Source organism: Dendrobates tinctorius, unplaced genomic scaffold (genome assembly GCF_039654945.1).
Source record: "Dendrobates tinctorius isolate UK_male_01 unplaced genomic scaffold, ASM3965494v1 ptg000115l, whole genome shotgun sequence".
Lineage (NCBI taxonomy): Eukaryota > Metazoa > Chordata > Amphibia > Anura > Dendrobatidae > Dendrobates > Dendrobates tinctorius.
In genome coordinates this window covers 2,545,215-2,568,552 of record NW_027361783.1, presented here as the reverse complement: position 1 = coordinate 2,568,552, position 23,338 = coordinate 2,545,215, and the positions used below count along the sequence as shown (strand labels likewise).

At 43.9% G+C, this 23,338-nt stretch overlaps 1 protein-coding gene across 1 annotated transcript; it reads left to right on the top strand.

Moving 5' to 3' along the window:
• Positions 1-247: 247 nt before the first annotated feature.
• Positions 248-23,111, top strand: MYLIP (myosin regulatory light chain interacting protein). Its single transcript, XM_073589946.1, has 7 exons — positions 248-567; positions 5,264-5,454; positions 16,430-16,609; positions 17,859-18,056; positions 18,759-18,923; positions 20,283-20,703; positions 21,365-23,111. Exons 1-7 carry the CDS (start codon positions 481-483, stop codon positions 21,452-21,454), a joined length of 1,332 nt encoding a protein of 443 aa, XP_073446047.1. The 5' UTR covers positions 248-480; the 3' UTR covers positions 21,455-23,111.
• The last annotated feature ends 227 nt before the right edge of the window (positions 23,112-23,338 follow it).

Genomic DNA, 23,338 nt, shown 5'->3' with positions numbered 1-23,338 from the left:
TCGTAGTCGCTATTGTAGGGGTCTATTGTAGAAGAATATTAGTTCTCATCTCCGCCGTTACCGTATATACTGCTGTTCTCCATTTGACCACTAGGTGTCTTCAGAGGCATCGCATCTCTCCAGCGCCGATGATTCTGTGGTGCGCTAGGACTTCCAGAACTTCCCTCAGCTGCCGGCTTCAGTGTAAGCCAGTGCGCATGTCCTGCTAGTGCAGGCTCTAGTACAGCAGCCAATGAGCGGGTGTGGGCGTGCCTTGTGCCGGAGGGAGGGCTCATGTGCCAGTCAGACGGGGACGGTCGGCTCGGGCTCCCCATTCCCTTGTGTGGAGGCTGCTGGCAGCTGGCGCCTTCCTGCCCTCCCGCCTCTACATGCAGATACCCTCGGGGGGTGCCCGGCTGCACACAGGCCGCTCCTAGGAAGGGGCACGAGGTTTTAGTTTTATAGTTTTATCCGTAGGTAGAAGGCTCCCTCTGTGCTGCCATGCTGTGCTATGTGACCAGACCGGACTCGGTGGTGATGGAGGTGGTGGTGGATGCCAAGGCGAATGGCGAGGACTGCCTCAACCAGGTAGGCACTTTCTGGATTGCCCTACTTTGCCTTCTGTTTGGGTCACCCCTATTTCCTTACAGTAGCAGTCTCCTGCCAGCCTGACACCAGGCACAGCGGTGGGCATTAGCCCAGGCAGCCTGGCACAGCGGTGGGCATTAGCCCAGGCAGCCTGGCACAGCGGTGGGCATTAGCCCAGGCAGCCTGGCACAGCGGTGGGCATTAGCCCAGGCAGCCTGGCACAGCGGTGGGCATTAGCCCAGGCAGCCTGGCACAGCGGTGGGCATTAGCCCAGGCAGCCTGGCACAGCGGCGGGCATTAGCCCAGGCAGCCTGGCACAGCGGCGGGCATTAGCCCAGGCAGCCTGGCACAGCGGCGGGCGTTAATCCAGGCAGCCTGGCACAGCGGCGGGCGTTAGTCCAGGCAGCCTGGCACAGCGGCGGGCGTTAGTCCAGGCAGCCTGGCACAGGGGCGGGCGTTAGTCCAGGCAGCCTGGCACAGGGGCGGGCGTTAGTCCAGGCAGCCTGGCACAGGGGCGGGCGTTAGTCCAGGCAGCCTGGCACAGGGGCGGGCGTTAGTCCAGGCAGCCTGGCACAGGGGCGGGCGTTAGTCCAGGCAGCCTGGCACAGGGGCGGGCGTTAGTCCAGGCAGCCTGGCACAGGGGCGGGCGTTAGTCCAGGCAGCCTGGCACAGCGGTGGGTGTTAGTCCAGGCAGCCTGGCACAGCGGTGGTCACCGTTCCAGATTGGAGAGGTTATCCTTTTGGTAAAGGGTAACCCTATAGCTCCTGGATAGTAACAGGGTACGGCTGGGTTGTGTTTTCCTGGCAGTCACCTGTCTGGATGTTTTCTAGTTCTGAGAATGTTTGCTCTGAGGTCATGGACCTGTTCCACGGCTGCTTAGTCTGGGGCTTGTATTACTGCCCGGTGTGAATTGTACCATAAGTTATTATAAACACGTCTGACTCAGTAAGGAAGCACTCCATGACTTGCTGCGGAAAGTTCTCCCCAGCTATAGGTGAGCCGTGTCCTATTGCTGTGTACACGTCTGACTGCTTGGAGACTTTATTTTATGCTTTTGTGAGTGTTAAAAGGTCATAAAACAGCAAAGACCTGGAAACCCCCTTTGTCAGGGTCTGTTCACACGGTTTATTTTTTTCCTTGTATTTTGTAGCAGATCTACTTGAAAAAGCGAGTCCACAGTCCATGTGACCGTGCCGTAATGTAGACCTGTGGATGCGGATCTCCAGCTGAAATGGAATTCTACAGCTGCTGCACAACCTCCCGCTCTGCCCTGACAGCCACAATGCTGGGAGTTGTAGTTTTGGAACAGCTATAGAACAGCTTTCTTTCATCTAGAATCGTGGCCACAAAGATCTGGGGAAATTTAGGCAACATTAAAGGAAGCAATTAACCGTGGTTGTCAATGATTAGGGGCCTGCTGGCGTTCTTGCCTTTAGGCGATGACTTGTTTTCTCGCTTAAATCCAAATTTCTTAAATGCTTGTGAGTCAGTGATAACTAATTTATGTTTTTCCAGTTGGAAAATATCTTCCAGCATGCTTTGCCAAACGCTGACTATCAGGGCGTACTGGGAGTAGTAGTTCAGCAGTAGCTTCATATCTGGGGCCAATAAACTTGTCCCGTGTGCGGTGATGGATCTTCTCCCGGACTCACCTTGTTCCTGAGCCCCGCTGTGGCCGACAGTGTTATGTCACTAGCTGCTCTATAACAGGATACGTGTAAAATCTGTGTCTTTCTTTTCCGTGATTCATACTTGCGTCAGAATCTTTCTCAGCTCCCACATTCCTACACACTGCTGACTTCTCCAAACGGGAAAACCGGGTCACTGGAGTTCACTTCTATTTTAGCCTCTGTATCTGGAACCTGTTTTCAGTTGCAATCTTTGAAGATTGTATCCATTGACACCTAACATCCGTCTGTGCTACAGGGCCATTAATGCAGGGATGGACATTACTAATCTTGGGCTGTTGGCTGTGGCACCGTTATTGGTTAATTGGAGCTCTGCACATTAATAATAATAATGGTTCTCTTCTTCTCCAAGCAGCAGGGTATTAGTGGATGAAGGCTGCCTTTTCATGGCTGTTACCGTACCAGAAGTTATACACAATAACACTGCAATTGTTTAACAAACAGCTGTCAGTGTCTGGAGAATGAGCTCCGATATCAGCTACTATGTATTCTCGTCAAAGCCATAGTCTAGGACCTAGAAGAAATGGAGTATGGGTCTCCGAATACTCCCAGTGTTTCGGAATATATATTAGATGCGTCCATAAGGTCTGACCAGTCTTTCTTTTTTATATCTGCGATACAGCAATTTTTTTTTTTTTTTTTTTTTTTTTTTTTTTTAAATAAAGTGAAAAATGTAAGTTCTGTTAGAACAGTCTGATCAAACTGACAAGTGCTGAAGATTGGCAGAATGGCTTCGTGCCACCTTGGAAAAATCCCCTTTATTATGTTGCTTAAACTGCAACTCCTGTGAGCTGAGCTGAGATATCTATCTATCTATCTATCTATCTATCTATCTATCTATCTATCCATCCCCTAGGACATGGTATAATGAAGTAATGCAATCTTCTGACCCTTTGTATGGCTGTATCTCAAGGTTCTCACAAACTCATCTTGCTGCCGTTCAGTAGAAGGTTTGCTTACTACTTGGGGATGGCCGTCTGCCCGTATGATGAATCCATAAATGCATGGCACACTGCATCGGTATGTCTTGTAACAGGCCATGAGCCTGTGTCATCATTCTGTGACTATGCTCTCACATGTCAGTTTTCTGTGATTATCATCAAATTGCTGCAAAATCCTGTTTGATTTACCAGAATTTGGTGCAGAGAAAAAAATCCTAAACTACAAGTTGGCTGTAAGGCTATGTGCACATGCTGCGGATTCACCCGCGGATTTGTATCTGCGGATCCGCAGGTAAAGCCGCAGGTAAAATGACCTGCAGATTGGCCTGCGGTTTTCCCCTGCAGTTTGCCACCTGGACAATGGAATAGGTGGCAAACGGCAGCAGAATCCGCAGAAGGAATTGACATGTCAATTCTTTCTGTGGATTCAAAACTGCAGCTTTTCCACAGTTGAAAAACCGCAGCATGTGCACAGCGGATTGTAAGTCACATAGACTTACATTGTACTGTACACTGTCTGCAGAACTGCTGCAGATCCGCAGCGTGTGCACATAGACTTACATGGACTGATGACTGTAAAACACATTTCACAAGAACTTTCCACACTGGAGAATAGCACGGACTTCAAATATGCGGCATGTCAACTTGTGCTCGCGATTTAACACTCTGCAAAGTATTTTTTTTTTTTTTGTCGCTATTGGAGTGGAAACTACCTCTGTGCAGTACATCCCATAGAATCCCATTCTAGCAAATGCCCTATAGGAGTTGTCCACTGTGAAGGAACACTTTAAAACTAGACCCAATGCACTGGTAAAATAACGAAAAGACGAACCCGTTTATCTATTAGCAGTGCGCTATTCTGTACTGTTACCGGCATCATGTAACCGTTATTGGCTGCCACTATTGGTCTTCTGACCTGAAAGCCCCCCAACAAGAAAAAGAAGCCGCAAGACCACTGGTGACCATCACCTGTAGTATAGAGGAGCTGCGGCAGTATGGTAGCGGAGTGTTTTCAGTTTAACACCACCATGAGCCCAGTGTTGTCAAGGTTTTTTTTTGAGTGGACTATCCCTATAAAAGCCAGATGAAGTTGATAAAAAAAAAGTGTTATGTAGATGTGTATAACATTTTCATTGTAAGTCACGGTATACACCTTATTTGCCAAAACCAGCCCCAGCTCCTATATTCCGGGTGATCTACTCGTGCATTGTACACTTCACTCCCCTTAGAGCCGGTAACGGCCAATGCGTCCAGGGCAAACAGTGTGTCCAGATGTGACTCTGTTATCAGGCCGGTCAGGTATATATTGGGTGATATTGGCTTGGAATGCTCCTGTAATTCGGACCTTTGTGTTAGTAAAGTGCAGCAGGAGTTTGCTCTGTGTATTTGCTCACTCGTGGAGTGGTTGAGCGTGTGCCAGCTTGTCTGTGTCGGGGCCTGTCCATCAGCAATGTGTGGCGCTTTGTCTGCTCTAGAGGAATAGCTCATTCACGTGTCACTGTTTTTTTTTTTTTTATAAATTGTACACAAAAAGAATCAGTTTCCAGTGTTTTTTTGACCCGACTTTCATCAGTTTGGCCCGTGTGTCAGACTTTACCACTGGATTTTTATCAGGTTTTTTCTTGCGATTAAAGAAAGAGAAGAAGAGAAAAAAAAAAAAGCCTTTCCATCAGTCAGCCTATGATAAATCGCAGCAAAGTACTGTCCAACTTTATTTATTTACTTAATTTTTTTTTCTGAAGTGGGTAAATTGTTCTAAACTTTTTTTTTTTTTTTTATTATTATATCCATTGACTCGGCAGTGTATCAGTTGAACTGAGAAGTACAAATAATTTCTTACGTGTTTCATCCGTTTTACACTGTTCCCCATAAACCTGCGAAAAAAGAATCAGCCGGCACCAGGTCGCCCCGCACTGTGTGAACGCAGCCTTAGGGAGGTGGCTGCCGGTGAAGGCTTTAGAATGGTGTGCGTCTTATTATTTTTTGGACAGTGTCTAATAGAGCACAGTAGTGCTGTTACAGTGGAGGCTTGTAACATGCCTAAATCTCTTTATCGTTGTTTTCAGGTTTGTGAACGGCTTGGCATTATTGAAGTGGATTACTTTGGCTTACAGTTCAGCGGAAATAAGGGAGAAAGTCTATGGCTGAATCTGAGAAACCGAATATCCCAGCAAATGGACGGGCTGGCTCCTTTCAGGATGAAGCTACGAGTCAAGTTCTTTGTGGAGCCCCATCTCATTCTCCAGGAGCAGACCAGGTAACACTTTCTTGTCTATAACCAGGTATTTTAACTTTCCTAGTTTTTTCCTCGCTGCTACTATTTCCTTAAATACAGTAGGTGGTCTGGTTTAGAAAAGCCACCTTACCTAATAGAGGAGACCTCTTCCGTTAATTAGGTGGCTGTGGCGGACCACTTATGTCCGAGCATTACACTTCCTGCTCTCTGATCTAAATGGGAAATGTGTAATGCTTCACTTCTCCTGAGGGGGGCGCTTCTGGGACATCTCGCCCTTTCCAGGATACCTGATAGATGGAGACATACTGCAGTGGGCCCTAATTCTTGGGTCACCGTGGTGGACCACTTATGTCCGAGCATTACACTTCCTGCTCTCTGATCTAAATGGGAAATGTGTAATGCTTCACTTCTCCTGAGGGGGGCGCTTCTGGGACATCTCGCCCTTTCCAGGATACCTGATAGATGGAGACATACTGCAGTGGGCCCTAATTCTTGGGTCACCGTTCTGTGCCTTTGTGATAGTTGATTAATGTGGCCCTTTGGTGAAGTTCTAATAGAGAATAGTGGAAATTCACAGATGGCATGGTGTCACCCATTCACTTCTTTGGGAGGGAAATAAACACCGGCTGGAACTCTCATCTCTTGTCCAGATTTTTGATGGACACTTATCCGTCTCTGCAGCTGACATTGTCTGTATATAATGATGAGAATGCTGTGATCATGGTTGTGTATGAGAAGCCATCAGCAGGCATGTGTGAGCGTACAATGCATGCAGTGTATGGTACTTGCTCGGGATAATATACAGCAAGGTCTCTAAACAAAGGGCGATCTTTGTGATTCTACGTTTGTATCGGGAAGTAAAGTGGCTCTGGTTAACCTCTTCCGTTTGGAGTCTGCCCTGTAGTAACCTCATATAGAAGCCTGTGTTATTATAGGTCACATAAACCACAAGTGCAGCAGAGCAGGAAGCTCCCTCCCTCTACCCCGCTCAGCTTTTTTGTCCAGCTCGTGGTGCCAGATAAGACTTTTTTTTTTTTTCTTTTTTTTTTCCCCCCAGGAAGTACAGTATAAACGTGTAAATATTAAAATACATATTTGGGGCCATGAAACTGTCTTGTTGGAATTAGCATTGTGCGTTCTTTTATGGTTTTGAAGATCCGTATTCTATACCCTTGTATATTGTGCGTGGGTACAGTACTTGTGAATAATTTATTAGTGTCGTCAGAGGGTTTGAGAATAGACACCAGGTGGCTTTTCATTGTTAGAAGTGATCAGTTTTGTGCAACGACTTTACAGGAAACCTGTGATGTTGGAAACGGTACCTGATCCGGAGGCAGGAGCTGAGCAGATTGAGAAACTTTGTGTCCGAAAAGTTTCAATAAAACTTTCATTTTATTCCTTGAAGTCCCTGGTGATTGTAAGCCTAGGAGTCCTGTGTGCAGTCCTATCTTCCCGGTATGACTGTGCATGCCAATAGCTGTCATTCTCTGGGTAGGACCGCCTACTGGACTCATACATACAATAACCAGGGATTTTAATGAATAAAATACAAGTTATGCTAAATCTATTCCATCAAACCTATATATTATTCTGCTCTGCTCCTCCTTCTGTGTACCATGCAGTCCACAGGTCGGACAAAGGGTATGTTCACACTGGGTGGTTTTTCAGCATTTTTTTTTCCTGCAGCAAAACCAGATCTCTTGGCAGGAAAGAAACTGCAGAAAAAAGCATGTTTTCCTAGCGTTTTTTTTGCAGTGGTTTTGGCATGCTAGAGTTGTCCCTCGTGCATGCTAATAAGGTTTAGTGTTGGGGGGGGGGGGGGGGGGGATGTCCTATTCTACAGAATCAGGGTTTGGCACCAAAAAACAGCAAAACTTGATGCCTGCGTTTTTTGGTGCGGTTTTTTTCACCACCCATTCACTTCAATGGATGAAAAACGCTGAAAAAAAGAACAAACTGAGCATGAGATTTCTGAGGTTTCATAGCCTTTGTTGGTTGCATAAAATGCAGCTAAAAATTTTCGAAGAAAATGCTGCAATAACGCCTAGTGTGGACTTGGCCTACAATGTGGCAGGTTTCCTTTTAGACCTTCTGTTTTTGCTATTCATAGGTTTTGTTTTTTTAATTTTTTTTCACTGTTGGGATTTTAAGGCAATACGTGTTTTGTACATAAAGTTAAGAACTGCCTGGTTTAGAATTCCCACTCCTGAATGCCTCATCGATTACAGCCCTCATATATTAGCCACAGAACCACCCAATCTCTGGCCTGTCCATTCACCGGGTGACCCTCCGTTACGGCACCACTGCAGCGTGTTTTTCCTCGCGTTTTGCAAACGTGTGTGAGTCTTTAATTTTCCCGCTGGAGATGGGGCTTCTCATAGATTGTACACTTGCCCGCAGGGCCCTCACTCCTCTTGGTATCTGTTGATTTATGTGATTATTACTATTCTCTAACGTCCTTTATTGTCCTCTTTAAAATGTAAAGCGCTGCGGAATATGTTGTGGCTATAGAAATAAAATTATTATTAGTAATGCCAGGTCCCTGCACTAAGTCTTGTACTTGCCCACCGCCATCTTCATCTGCTCCGCTCTGTCTCATAAGCCTGCTTACTGAAACGCTGGATGCTCTCGGATGAATATTTTTCTATCTACTGGCTAACACCGTACAAAGATTTCTATTTTTCCTGTATCTGAGCCCCTTTAAATCCATGGTCAGGCAGGTGTGACCCTGACCGGTGACTTGTGTCCCAGCATCTGGACCCTCTAATATGCTGATTGTTAGGGACACTGATGTATTTTTGGAAGGTGCGCAGATGTATGAATGTGCAAAGCATAATGTATTCATGTTGAGTCTGCTAACACAACACCTACACGCTGAATAATCTATTGTCTGTGCTTCTGGTAAAGCGCACCGTCACTTGCTCTGGCTAAATATTTCTTGAGCCTCCTTGGTAGGAAGTCACGTGCCAGGAATATATGGTAACTGTGGGTCATTGACTCCTAGTAACCTCCGGTAATAGCTGTTGGCTCGAGACGTCGAATATAGATTGGTGTAAGAGGAGACGGCCTGGTTGGCTGGCGTGTCTGGTTTCTATGCAGAAGCTGCAGCCTCTGCCTTCCCTCTTTTTTGCATACCTGTAAAGCCTGTGCTCTTTTTTACCTTACAAATCAAACGATTAACGTGTTATGAAATTAACCTTGTGCTTTAGCCAATTCATGAAGTTAATTTTGACGAGTGCACATCATCATTTAGCTATCCCCCCCCCGTTTTCACACTTTCTAATGTATTGCTTTAGGAATTATTGTGATGCGTAAGGCCTCTGTTTTTCATGTACGACCCGTGGGTGTCAATGATCGATTCATGTACCTATTGTATATGGCGCTGCTCTCGTGTCCTTGATTGTTTGCAGTCCATGTATCTGCAAAAATAATCACATCCATTTTTTTTTTTTTTTTTTGATCCACGGAACAAAAGTGCCACTTAAAAGTTTAGGGATATGTAAAAAACAGACCGCACACAGATCCTGTCCATTATTAAAGTGTGTATGTATACAGTGAGTGGATTAATCTACTCCCCTACCGCTGTTCTGCACACTGTCCGGGTCACACTGCGCGGTGTGACCTATGTCTGGAGCCTCAGAGACTTAACATTGTAACCCTTCCGGCTCACACATAGTGAGACGACTAGTCATAGTGGCACTGACGTCACTCAGAAGCGATGCCGAGCGGCGCTGGGTACCGGAGAGAGCAGTGGGAAGTGATTACATTAATTGACTCACACTACATTATATACACATTTAATAAACCATAGATGGGAGTTCTCTAGCACTATAGGATATGTTCACACATTGCTTTTTTTTTTTCCTGCAGCCAGAACCTGATCTCTTGGCATTTTAAAAGCTATAGACAAAAAGTAGGTTTTACTGTGCTTGTCATGATCCCAAAGTTTTGGCTTTGCTTCCACCATACAAGTATTACCAATGCAAGGTGTTAGGCCGCCAATGCAAGAATGCTGCAAAAACACTGAGCAAAGTGACAAGCTGCGGTCAGGAAAAAACGAATGTGCGCATGGATGTCTGAAGTCTCACATCTTTGGCTGGTACGGTAAAACGCTGCTTTTAATTTTCATGAAAAAAAGCAACAAGAGCGCAATGTGTGAACATAGCCTGACACTGAGGGCTCCATGGCACTAACGTGCAGGCCAGGAATGGCGATGGATGTGTTCTGTATAGACGGTGGTGTTATCCACGGTGCTTTGTAGAGGCCATCATCGGTCTGAACGTTTGCGGACACATCGGTGCAGTATACAGCTGCAGGTGGTGTATATAAAGCTGCTGTTCGGTGGAAGTAGGGGAAAGGTTACACACAATGAGGGATGTAACTAGAGAATGCCAGGTGCAGAGACTTCCTCCTGCCCGGATTGTGGCGGCTGCTCATGTGTCCCTTACTTTTGTGTTAGTTAAATATGGCTAACCATTTCCTACCGATGGAAAATACATTTTATCTGGCAAGTGTATGGCAAAAGCTTGTGTTTATAAGCTAATGAAACTCGGGGACATTTGAGAAGTATAGTGCTGTAAAGATCTTTACTGGTGTGGATGGGATTTGTCTTTTACTTGTATAGTGCCATTAATACATTATCATCCCTCTCCCCATAGGGAATGTAGATTGTGAGCCCCAATCAGTATGTCTGTGGAGAGTGGGCGGAAACCGGTGAACCCAGAGGAAACCCCGTGCAAACACTGGTAGAACATCTATACAACCAGTTTTCCTAAGATCCATATTTTTTTATATCCCTAGTGTAATTCTAACATTTGAATAGTGGTCAGATGTTAAATGTGTTTTGGCCGAAGGCAGACTTTCCTACACAGGAGAGCTCGCTTGGTGGTTCTTTGTTCTCTGAAAAAGCTGCGGGCTGAGAATGTTCTGCAATCTGCTATGGGGTGTGTGCGATTGACCTCTCCACCCCCTACCTTCCTATCCACTGACCATCAGTCAGCCTGCACCCCATACATATTAGACCGTTGTCCAAACCTGTTGATGTCGGCAGGTTCAGCTGACATAAGTCTGTGTATGGGGGCAATAAAGGGCTTGTCCCAGAATCAAAGTACATCTTAGATCTTGACATAAGTTCCACAATTGGATGTTGTGATCCCCAATTGTCCTGTCTGTACTCTTTTTGTCCCCGTCCCCCACCTGCCCAGGAGCTGTGGTATGATCAGACAATGTCCATGTACCGACAGACCCAGCCATTACACAGTATAGCACATTTATAAAACTATCAGCACTGGATCAATTTTTATTTTCATTTCTTTTTATCACATACAGTTGTGGAACTTATTTTTATTCCAAGATCTATTGATTAAAATGTACTTGGTTTGTGGCACAACCCCTCTAAAGGCCCCGTCACACCAAGCGAGATTGCTTAAGCGTCACCGATTTGACGCAACAGCGACATCGTCAGCGATGTCGCTATGTGTGACATGCAGCGGCGATGTGGCCCCCGCTGCGATGTCGCTGATCGTGCTCGAACGTCCTGGGCCATTTTTGATCGTTTGCGTCCCGCTGGTGCGCCTGAATCGCTGAGTTTGACACCCTTTATAAACGACGAGCGACCTCGTTGGTGACTCGTATCTCTGCGGCGCAGGTGGGACTAGGTTGAATCGTTAAAACACTGCATGCTGTGTGACAAGGTCCCAACGACCGCCGAGGTCGTTATACAGATCGCTGCTGCGTCTTGAGGAGATCTGCCTGTTTGGCAGCTAACTAGCGACCATGTAGCGATGCACAAACGATCTTTGCCAGGTCGTGTCGTTGTTGTGATCGCTGGTGCGTCGCTTAGTGTGACGGGGCCTTAAGGCTGTGTGCATGGACTCTGCACAAAAAATGGACAAATGACCTTGGCTAGCACACTAGGTGCCCATGAGTTGATGGTAAAGACCACCATGTTGCCATAATGTTCTTCTGTAATTCTAGCGCTCACGGAGCAACATGGCGCCATCTTTTATAGTGAGTTGTGTGCCTTCATATGAGAAGGGGCATGTGTACAAAACTGATCGATTATAACGTCATGTGCATGCCAGTACAGTTCACAGCAGTCAGGGGTTGGATGTCTCCATTCCCCTGGTGTTCTTTTATAAATACAAGGATTACACGTATGAACCGTGGCCTTGTTAGAAGCCATTTTTCATCCATTTTTGACAGGCCTCCATACAGATAATAGAGCAGCATGCTGTGTTTTCAGTCGTCCATCAGAAAATATAAAAAAGGGGCCGATGCCATTGTACCATCTCTTGATAAAGCAAGGATTTATTCACTCAAATGTATTGAGCACATGGCTTCTACATCATTGTAGATGATATAATAAATTAGATACCGTGTTTTTAAATATACAGATTCGCTACTAATTTATTCTAGTGTTAGAAGAGCCATAGACACCTGCTAATTACTGTTATCTCCAGTTCTTTTCCTCTTGTTTTGCATATGCTTACAATGCACTGAGAGATTACACTTTTCTTTTTTTCACCCCGGGAGTGGCGCTAATAATCTAAGTTCCCTGCCCCATGTCGTGTACTTTCCAGCCGCTGTTTTCACCTGTTCCCAGCACTACTACTGTTGGTCTCCAGCAGTTTGTGATCTGCTGGATCGCTCCAGTGTTTGCTGGAAGTCATTACTCAATGTAAGGGCTCATAGAAATACATGCAGCCGCACGCTCCGGTCCAAGTGCCGGCGGCAGGTTTTCATGCGAGAGACTCGCATGAGAATCGTGGGAGTCTCTCGAAAGTGAGTATGAGCCCTAAGTCTGAGAGGCAGATCACGGCTCTCAGACTTGCCTTGAGAGCTTGTGACAGTTACCATAGAATCGTAGAGTTGGAAGGGACCTCCTGGGCCATCTGGTCCAACCCCCTGCTCAAAGCAGGATTCGCTAAATCATCCCAGACAGATGTCTGTCCAGCCACTGACTTCTGGTTAGTCACAAGTTATGGTCACAGGATGGCGAGATGGGAATGGCGCTGGGAAGAGCTGAGAATGACGTTTGGTTAGTATAATACTAGTGTCAGGTATGTTTATTTAGTAACACCACTCCATCTCTGAAATAAAAAAATAAAAAACCTCTGAAGTGATGACTATAAAAGATTTCTCAAACATAGTATATTTAGTAGAGGATATATATAATCTATATCATATCTACTTGACTATAAGCCGCCCCCCCCCCTAATTTTGCCACAAAAAAATGGTATAAGCCTAGGGTGGAAAATGCAGCAGCTACTAGTAGATTTCAAAAATAAAAATAGATACTAATAAAAGTAAAATTAATTGAGACATCAGTAGGTTGTGTTTTTGAATATCCATATTGAATCAGGAGCCCCATATAATGTGCCATACAGTTCATGATGTCCCCATAAGATGCTCCATACAAAATACACCCCATGTAATGCTGCACAAAGGTTAATAATGGCCCCATAAGATACTCCATAGAATTATATGACCCATATGCTGCTCCATAAAGGTTATGGCCCCATAAGATGCTCCATAGATTATGCCCCCCCCATAAGATGTTCCATAGATTATGCCCCCCCGTAAGATGCTCCATAGAATAGGCCCCATATACTTCCGCTGCTGCTGCAAATAAAAAAAAAAAAAAAAAAAAAACTTACTCACTTCTCCTCACTGGGGGCCAGGTGCCGGTGTGCCGAGCAAGCGGGGACACTGGCGCGCTATGGGGGACAGGTGCTGGTGTCACCGCTGGCTCAGGGCCTCGGCACCTCAAATATTCACCTGTCCCCGTTCCACCGCTGCCCGCCGCTCTGTCTTCTGGGTCCTCTGTCAGTGACGTTCAGGCAGCTCATTAAAGTCATGAATATGTGCATATTCATGACTTTAATGAGCGGTACCACGTGACCGCTGAAGGAAGGTGTGCGAGACTCGGGGGGCTGCAGAGACATGCTGTGGGGGGGTTAGTATGACCTGACACCCCCTCCCCCGCCAACCCCCTGGCCTCTGACTCTCGTATAAGCCGAGAGGGGGACTTTCAGCCCAAACAAATGGGCTGAAAATCTTGGCTTATGTGTGTGCATATATATATATATATATATATATATATATATATATATATATATATATATATAATATTATGGGTTGGACAAAATAGTGGAAACATCAGCAAAAGTTTGTTTAATATGGTGTAGGTCCACCTTTTGTGGCGATTACAGCCTAAGTTATCCGAGCTATGAATTCATACAAGGTGTGAATTGTTTCCAAAGGAATTGTAGCCCATTCTTCGGTTAAACACCTTCCAGTTGTTTGAGCGACGATGGCGGCGGAAATCGACGTCTAACTTGAATCTCTAAAATCGACCATAAATGCTCAATGAGGTCTGGGGATTGTGGGGGCCAGATGAGTTGCTCAACTTCATTAGAATGCTTGAACGATTCTAGCTGTATGAATTGGTGCATTATCATCCTGAAAGATGGCGTTCCCCTCCGGGAACAGTGCTTGAACCATAGGATGCACTTGGTCGCCCAAAATGCCTAAATAATCTCGGCTGTTAATTCTTCCATGAAGGGATATCATTGGCCCGGCGGATCTCCACGAAATAGCACCCCAGATCATCACAGAACCTCCACCATGTTTTATGGTTGGGAGAAGGCAGTCTGGATGGAATGCTTCTTTCGGCTGTCTCCAAACGTACACTCGGCCGGAGGTTGGAAATAGGGTAAACGATGATTCGTCTGAGCATATCACATGTTTCCACTGCTCGAGGGACCTATTCTGGAGGTTTCTACACCACTCTAAACGCTTGGAAACATTTGTCATTGAGAGCAGCGGTTTTCTAATTGCAGCTCCTCTGTGGAATCCAGATTTGTGCAGCTCCCGACGAACAGTTTTCATGGAAACTGGGTTCTGTAGGCAGGGCTGTGGAGTCGGAGTCGGTGCTCATTTTGGTGGAGTCGGAGTCGGTATAAAATGGACCGACTCCGACTCCTAAAATATATAATAAATTGGGTACAGTAATTCAATGCAGGATGTGCAGAATATTTTTTCATAGGAGTTTGGGAAAGTTATGAAATGTCCTATAAATGGCTGTTCTATTCCTGATCTAAGGCTACATTCACACACAGCGTTTTTCCTGTGTTTTTTGAGGATACGTTTTTCAGCTGCAAAAGCTGATCATCTTTTTAAAAAACCGCATCACCTGAAAGGTTTTTGAGCTCATAGATAATGTTTTCAATAGCAAAAGCAGATTAGAAATCTGCTCTATCTATCCATTTATCCATATCTGTCTATCCATATCGTATCTGTACCAAAAAGAATGAAAACCGGGTAGTACACCAATATATATTCTGTTCTATCTAAATATCTTGATTATTGGATCATAAAAATGATTAAATGTCTGAGGTTCACATTGTACTACAATAAATTTTTCACTTAAATATAAGCAATATGTGTGGGAGTCGGAGTCGTGGAGTCGGAGTTGGAGTCGGAGTCGGTGTAAGGGAAATTGAGGAGTCGGAGTCACAGGTTTGGCTTACCGACTCCACAGCCCTGTCTGTAGGTGTTCATTGAGCTCAGCAGTGATTTTCGGAGCAATGGTCTTGCGATCCTCTCACAATTCGCCTTAGAGTCTGACGGTCTCTCTGTCAACTTCGACTTTCGGCCGGACCTGTGCTTTGCTGCAGACGTTTTTCATTCTTTCAAACGCAGTCATTACTTTGGAGACAGTACCTCTTGACACGCCAAGCATTCGGGCACTTTGTTACATTAGCGCCTGCCATACGAGCACCAACAATTTGGCCTCTTTGAAAATCCGAGAGGTCTGCCCTTGGTATCAGGTTCTCATCAATGTTCTTACAATTCTGCAAAACAAACAGTTAATTTACTTACACATATCACATAACACAAATAATCAACTGCAAACCTTACCATATGTCACGGTTTGCATGTTTATAACATGTTCGAAGATTATGATGCCAAAACGTTAGGTGTTTCCATTATTTTGTCCAACCCCTTATACACACGTGTGTGTGTATGTGTGTGTGTGTATATATATATATATATATATATATATATATATATATATATATATATATATATATATATTGCACGCTACTTTTGTTTTTTTTTCCTTGTAATTTTAGGATGTAGCTTGGCACATTATACCCTATGGACATATTAAGCGTATACATTTTGAGAGTTTCCTTTCCATATATGCTACACTTGTATCACAAGACAAACCAGGTGCAAGATTGGCTTTAGCAGAGGCAACAATCTATTTTAAAGTTGTTTGCGTGGTTTCTACCAATTGGTAGCGGACTTGCACCTGTAATTGGGCTACGACATTGTTATTGCAGGGTAGGACAGCTTCCATTTTTTAACAGTGGCTACATTTATTGGCTCATTTTATAAGGTGCAACTTTTTTCTGTCTTTAGTTGATAATTAGGGCATAGGTAAAAAAGCGTGCAACTTCATTCAGGTAGATTGGTTCTTGCCCTTCGACCTGCTGTAGCCTGATGCATTATTTTTGTGCTTCCATAGTTGGCCTATTATGCACGTGTTATCGGTGTGGTAATATGTCCTTGGTCCCAGCACGCGTCCTCGAGATCCTCATCTTGGGAAGGGTAATGCTCTTGTATTTTAATAATAAATAGACATCAGTCATCCGGAAATGTGAGGTTGATGCCCACATCACCACTATCTACCCACGTCTTGTTTTCTCTCTAAATAGTGTCAGCAGACTCCTTTTCTATTTTCATCTGGCTGTACAGTATGTGCAGGTACAGTACATTAAAAAGCTTGTGTTTTTTTTTTTTTTCTTGTGTATAAAACCTGACACGTTGCGTTCCATGTTTCGTTTTGATCATAACCAACTCCTAGGGCAAAATAATTTGGTTTGTGAAATCCTAAATATGTTTGCATAAGATACTGCAATATCCGATGCACCCAGTACCATTAATCTTAAACGTGTTATTTTTTTTTTCCATGTCTTTCGATTAGGCACATGTTTTTCTTGCACATAAAGGATGATCTCCTGGCTGGTCGTCTGCAGTGTTCTCTAGAGCAAGCGGCGGAGCTGAGCGCTCTGATTGCCCAGTTGGAATATGGAGACTATAATCAGAACACTGCCCGATACCACAATCTCTGGACGAAGGAATACGAAATTACTACACTAGAAAGGTAGAAAACTGCAACCGTCTGCCTGTTTTCTATGTATGCGCAATAACACAAAATGGGTCTCCAGCTTGCCACAAACCTAGACTATTAACCGGGTCTTAGATTTTGGGGTGTTTTTTGTGTTTAAGACCTTTAAACTTTTACTAGTTGAATATCTTAGGACATGTAAGCATGTCTTATTTTAATATTGTAGCCCCTACTTTATATAGTCTTGTAACTTCATGTTGGTTACAGTATGATTACTTCAGATATAATAAGTCAGTTCATGACACTTACGTTGAATCGTGTCCGGAAGAGAGAAGCTGGAAGATAGTCACTAGTGATGAGCGAGCGCGCTCGGGGAAGGTGTTATCAGAGCACGCTCGTGTGCTAATGGAGTATGTTCAGTGAGCTCGAGTACTATGTTCGAGTCCCCGCTCCTGAATATCTCGTGGCTGTTTGACAGCTGCAGCATATGCAGGGATTGCCTATTTGGTAAATAATCCACGTACGTGTTGCAGCTGTCGAACAGCCACAAGACATGCAGCCGCGGGGACTCTAACATAGTATTAGAGCACTGCGAAGATTCTCTATTAGCACCCGAGCATGCTCAGATAACACATTGTCAGAGCACAATTTTTTTTTTTTTTTTTGGTTATTACTAGCCTTATACTAAACATGGATGTGGTGGAGAACCAATGGTACATCAGAATTGTGGTATCTTCGTACAAACCTTCTAGCTGCTGATCCTCAGCCCAGACAGGCCTTTTACTTGGCGTGTACAGAGTAGCCTCCATGACAGAGGGCTGCATGACTGCAGATTCCAGACCGGCCGCTGCTAGTATTATAATAGCTGGTTAATGTACTGCTTCACCCTGACACGTAAAATAGGGACGACGTGCCCTCATTGTTTAACACTTGGACACCGCATACCACGGCTTGTGCTTGTGTAATAAGTAACATGGAATAAGCTCTGCTGGCTTAACAGTCGGTATACATATATTTAAAAAAAAATCCCTCTCGTTGCTGTAATAAGATTATTCTGTAGCAATATGTGCATGCAGCGGACCATCTCCTAATCGTAACGGGGCTTAGAATGACGGAGAGGGGATTAGCAGAGGATGCGCAATCATGGTTTTTCCATAGCTCAGCCTGCACTAAAGATTAGTTCCTGGTACTTTGTGAGCGAGCAGAAGCCTGGATCTGCTGCGTTTGTCATGCTCCTTGCGTGTTCATCCAAGTGAACACCCTGTCATCTTTTCTCACCTTACAGTATTATCGAAAAGCACAAGAGCTTGGAAGGGCTCAGCCAAGCATCAGGGGAATACCAGGTTCTACAGATCGTGTCCACGCTGGAAAACTACGGGGTAGAGTGGCATTCTGTGCGAGACGCAGAAGGACAGAAGCTGGTCATTGGTATAGGTCCTGAAGGCGTCTCCATCTGCAGAGAGGACTTCAGCCCACTCAATAGGTAGGTATTGTGTACAAGTTCTGCCGCGTGCCAGCCTCTGTTAATAAAAATAAGGCTGTCGGCCCATGTGTCTTGTAGCATGACCTTGTGTCTTTGCAGATGCTTCCTGTTTTGGAACACCATGGTGCAATTAGTGTCATAGTTGTGGTGTTGAGTAACCCAATATGTTTATGTATTGAGAAAGGGTTACAAAGTTCTCAAACATTGTGTTGGAGCAAGTGTGGCTGTTGGCTGTCGTATGTTGCAGATTTGACTCATTAACAATTAACCCAACATATTCCGATTTATTTAAAGTGAGTTGGTGACCAAAAATGTGAAGCGTCATCCATAGGCTTTCATGTATTTAGAAAAAGAACTATCTTGCAATTGCCTCTGGCCACGATGACCCTGCAGTCGAAATGTAGTATATTTGACACTTCTCATGGGTGAACATGTGCCCAGTACAAGAGATTCTTTTTGCAAGTCTCTACTTGAGATTAGAGGACTTCTTATTGATGGCATTTCATTATTTTTTTTTTTTTTATATGCCAACCACATAACAGAATATAGTATCAGGATAGAAAGTCCCCAGCAAGTTAATCATTTTTGCTCCTAAGTGGAAGACCTTGATTGTTGCAAAGCAGTCTGTTATTGATGCATCCTCAATTTCTTATACATATTCAGTTTCTTATTGTATTTTTTTTTTTTTCCCTCATGAATTAGGATTTCATATCCAGTGATTCAAATGGCAACACAATCTGGCAAGAATGTATACTTGACAATAACCAAGGAGTCTGGAAACAGTTTGGTTCTTCTTTTTAAAGTGATCAGCACCAGAGCAGCCAGCGGACTCTACCGAGCAATAACAGAGACACATGCGTTTTACAGGTTAGTGGACTGTGAAGGGGTAACATGTGACTATCAATCTAGATGAGAAACTTCATTTTAACTTGGAATTATAAGACAATGGTAGACAACCTCTTTTAGTTTGCCTTACTATGGCACGTGGACATAACGGGAGATTCTGGTCACAGGACCCCTCCTGGATAGGCCTGAGTGGAATGGTATTAACAAAGATTGTGTCCTGTCCCCTACATCTTTTACATTCTTAGTTAACATGTAATACTTATCCACCACAGCTATGCCTGTAGAGGGGAAAACTTTTTTTTTTTTTTTTTTTTTAATAAAAGTGATTACCGTATTTTGTGGATTATAAGGCGCACCCCAATTTTGAGGAGAAAAATAGGGAAAAACTTACTTTAATAAAATTATAATGCTTCTTATAATCCATGCGTCTTATTGCTTACCAGGGGTGGTGGCTGCAGTGAAGAGGGGGTCAGAGTCATTGCTGGAGGGGGTCAGAGTCATTGCTGGAGGAGGCAAGAGTGGTGCGTTGCAGCAGGCTGGGATGAGGGGGTGTTCAGTGGAGATCTTGGTGCTGAGATCTCCATCTGCACATGCGTCACCCCCGGCAGCCATTTTCCCGGAGTCCACCGCACAGTAAACCATGTAAGTACGGGGGCTCTGGGCTTTCACAATGTCGGCAGAGCCCCCTGCACCACCGAACACCTGCAGCGGTGCACATCGAAACACCCGCTTCATCCCAGCATGCAGTCTGCAGCAACACTCCACCCTTGCCTCTTCCAGCAGCGACCCTGGGACCCTGATCCACCGCAGCAGATTCAGGTATATCCGCATTATAAGATGCACCCCCATTTCCCCCCAAAAATTTTTTTGGGGAAAAAGTGCGTCTTATAATCCAAAAAATATGGTGTATCTTTATACTACAGTATTGAGTAGTGTAACTGTGAATCCAGCCCTGGTATGAGTTGGCTAGATTCTGAATGATCTCTTGGCCTCACTCTGCTCCTCTCTCCTTCTCCTCCCACCCCTCCTCGTAGACTTGAATATGCTCTGTAACCTCACTCCTCGCTGTGTTGGCATTCTGTGTGATCTTGAATAAGGTTTGATTTGAGTGAAATTAGTTCAGTATGCTGAAGAGCGGGAAACAAGTCTCAAGTGCAGAAATGGGCATATTTCTAGAGTAAGATATTACCGAGTGTTATATTCTCTTGTACTACTGATTAATGCAAAATTTGTGTAAAGTACAGTTCCCATTTAAGTGTTTGCCGTTTTGGCACTTCATTCTAATGGACAATGTGATAAATTAGTTGGTGCACAAGTAAGCCCTCTCTGCTGGGCTTGTGAGAATGGTGCGTGTACTCATCCATCCTCTTCTCATTTCAGGTGTGACACTGTTACAAGCGCTGTCATGATGCAGTACAGCCGAGATCTGAAAGGACACCTGGCGTCATTATTTTTAAATGATAATATCAATGTTGGCAAGAAGTACGTGTTTGATATAAAAAGGACATCAAAGGAGGTCTACGACCATGCACGAAGAGCCTTGTACAATGCTGGCATTATGGATCTATACCCAAGAAATGACCATAGCGGGCAGGGTTCCCCCCTCAAGACCTCTGAAAGTACTCTGGACTGTAACAGCTGCGAGAGTCTCAGCTGTCAGCAAACAAAGGCGCTGCAGGAGAAGCTGAGAAAACTGAAAGAAGCCATGCTGTGCATGGTGTGCTGTGAAGAGGAGATTAATTCTGCCTTCTGCCCGTGTGGGCATATGGTGTGCTGTGAGGGATGTGCCACCCAGTTACAGGTAACCGTAAAATGAATTGATTGTTTTAATTATCTTGCCATGTCACTTACGAATCTGAACTTGATGGACTTGTCATTTCTTAGAGGGGTTAAAAAAAGCAAAACAAAAATGAAGTATTGTAAAATAATCCAAATTGTTCAGGAGAAATGAGGATGGGCAGGGGCTTAATGCCTACAGTTGCGTTTGGGCCCGTGCGGCTGAGTGGCTCGCAGACTCGTGCGCACAGCGGGGGGGAGCAGATGGGAGTATAACTGTTTTTTGGAGGGTTTTTTCGGGGGGACATATATACCAGGATGGGACCCAGAATAAGGGACATATGATCTCAGGGGTCAGGGAGGTGCAAATCTTTCACCAGGGCCCATCAGACTCTAGGTACGCTACTGAGGATAGGGCAGACATCTTGTTCACTTTGAACTTTGAACATAAAGCATATTAAAGTTCACTTGGTAAAATTAGTGCACGTTATATTTTAGGTTAGTCAAATATTAATATTTCAGACTAAGTGAATTGTAAAGATTCATGTTTCATGATGCGTCGGTCGCCTCTGAATAGTCATGTTCACACGTAAGTGTTCTTTAAGGGGCTGTGATTGCCTTTAGGCGGTATGAACATGTGTAGGCCAAATTTATCGCACTAATGAAATTCTTTCCTTCTTTCCCAGTCATGTCCAGTTTGCCGGGCATCGGTGGATCACGTTCAGCACGTTTACTTGCCAACACACACAAGCTTGTTAAATATGACTGTTATTTAAGAAGAAAACCGAATTAAGCCATGGACACTTTAAAATGACTGTATCTCTGTACATTGCCATGAATTACACTATGAAATGCTACAACCATTGAATTTGCTACGACTAAAGAGGAGAAAAGATAAAATGCACCTTTCTGCTGGAAGACGCCTGGAACGAAGGAATCTTCTTCTTCATTTTGCTTTGTAATGGATTTGATTGCAGAATGAGTGTTCTTTCCTCTGTGAGCAGATCTTTATTTTGGATGAGCCACTTTTTGGTTTACGCCAAACCTAGCACAGGCCTGGTTTAGACTTATTCCGAAGAGTGGCCGACTAGTTTTTAGGGTTTTTAAAGAGGTGCGTTTTAAGTTTAAGCCATTTCCTTGCCACTTGTTCTTAGAGTTTTAGCTGAATATTAGCACACCAGTTATTTTCTCGGTGGTACAACCATGGTTATTCATGAGCTTGAAGCCTAATTCACTAGAAAGTTGTGAAATTGCTGGAAAGGATGTGGGCGAGTACTGCTGCTCGAGCCTAGTGAATTAGGTGGGGTGTACACTGTTAAAAGGGCTGGGTAAACAAGAACACGGAAATTATTGCTTTTACCTTATGTGCAGTAGGAATCATTTTAAATTAACAATTTTTTTTTTTGTGAAGCGGGCACCTAGAATAGGGAAATAATTACAATCATTATATACTCTGCCATCTTGTTCTTGACCAGCCCAGTAGCACATTTTAGCCAATAGAAATGTCTACTTTTTATTTTCTTATATTCTGTACATTTTATTTATTTGATTCCTATAGTAATGTACCCGTTAATCAGTATTAGAAAACAAGCGTTTAGATTCTGTCCAACTTAGGCTTCTTAGTGTTTGGGTTTTTTTTTTTTTTCTTTGTTTATAGCTAAATAGCTTTATGTGCTCTGGTAATACTGTTTTAAGTGTGACTTTATACATTAAATTATAGGTCAAAGGGCACAAAATATGGACTTCTGGCTTAAAGTCTCTGTAAGGTTTTTAATTTTGAAGGAATTTTAGTTTTGCTAAAGCGATCAGGTTCAGTATTTGTTGCTTTTGATCAGCGGCATGCATACAGATGTAGTATTTTCCGCTTGCCCACCCTGTTCACTATCCTCCTCCTCCTCTATTTTCTTTATTACTTGGGCATTATGGTCATCTAGGGGGTTCACTATACATGTGTAGCATCTGGGCTTTCACAACTTGAGGTCACTTCGGAAACTCTGCTCAGTTCTAATGAGTTGGACGTCCCACTGTGAGCGGTGGAAGCTTTCCTACACAGATATAGGAAAAGCCAAGATGACTATTTTGGTGCAATACCCTGCAAATGTAAAGCTGGGAAAATTAACACTGTCACTTTATGGAAAGATGTTCTTTATATACCTTTCTTATTGCCTTAATGTAGCAGTAATTTGTTCCTTATGCATTTTGTTTCTTTGCACAGACATTTTTGTCAAAAACCAATTAAAAAAAAAAAATTAGCTCTACTTTTTTATGGCACATTGATGTATAGCCTCAAATTACTAGAGGTATTTATTTTTTCACTTTGTAAAATATGGATTTTTTTGCTTCCACATTGAACACTGGAGTCTTTTCCCGTCTAGTGTGGTAGACAATATCTTGTCTTTTATATTTAGCTAAATAAAGGATTTCTCAAGATAACTTGATGTCTGTGATTCTTCTGTCGGATCATTTAACACTGCTTAGTTATTGGTTGCTATTAACTGTTTTACAAGTTAGAAATGCCATTGCTTTGTGTCTTTTGGAAGGAACAAAGATAATCTGTTGCTGAGACTGCGTCTTGACAGTGCAAATATGCAGGATAGTCCTTCAGCGCATATAATGAACCGCTGTGAAAGAATACGTTTATTATGTATACTTTGTCTTTA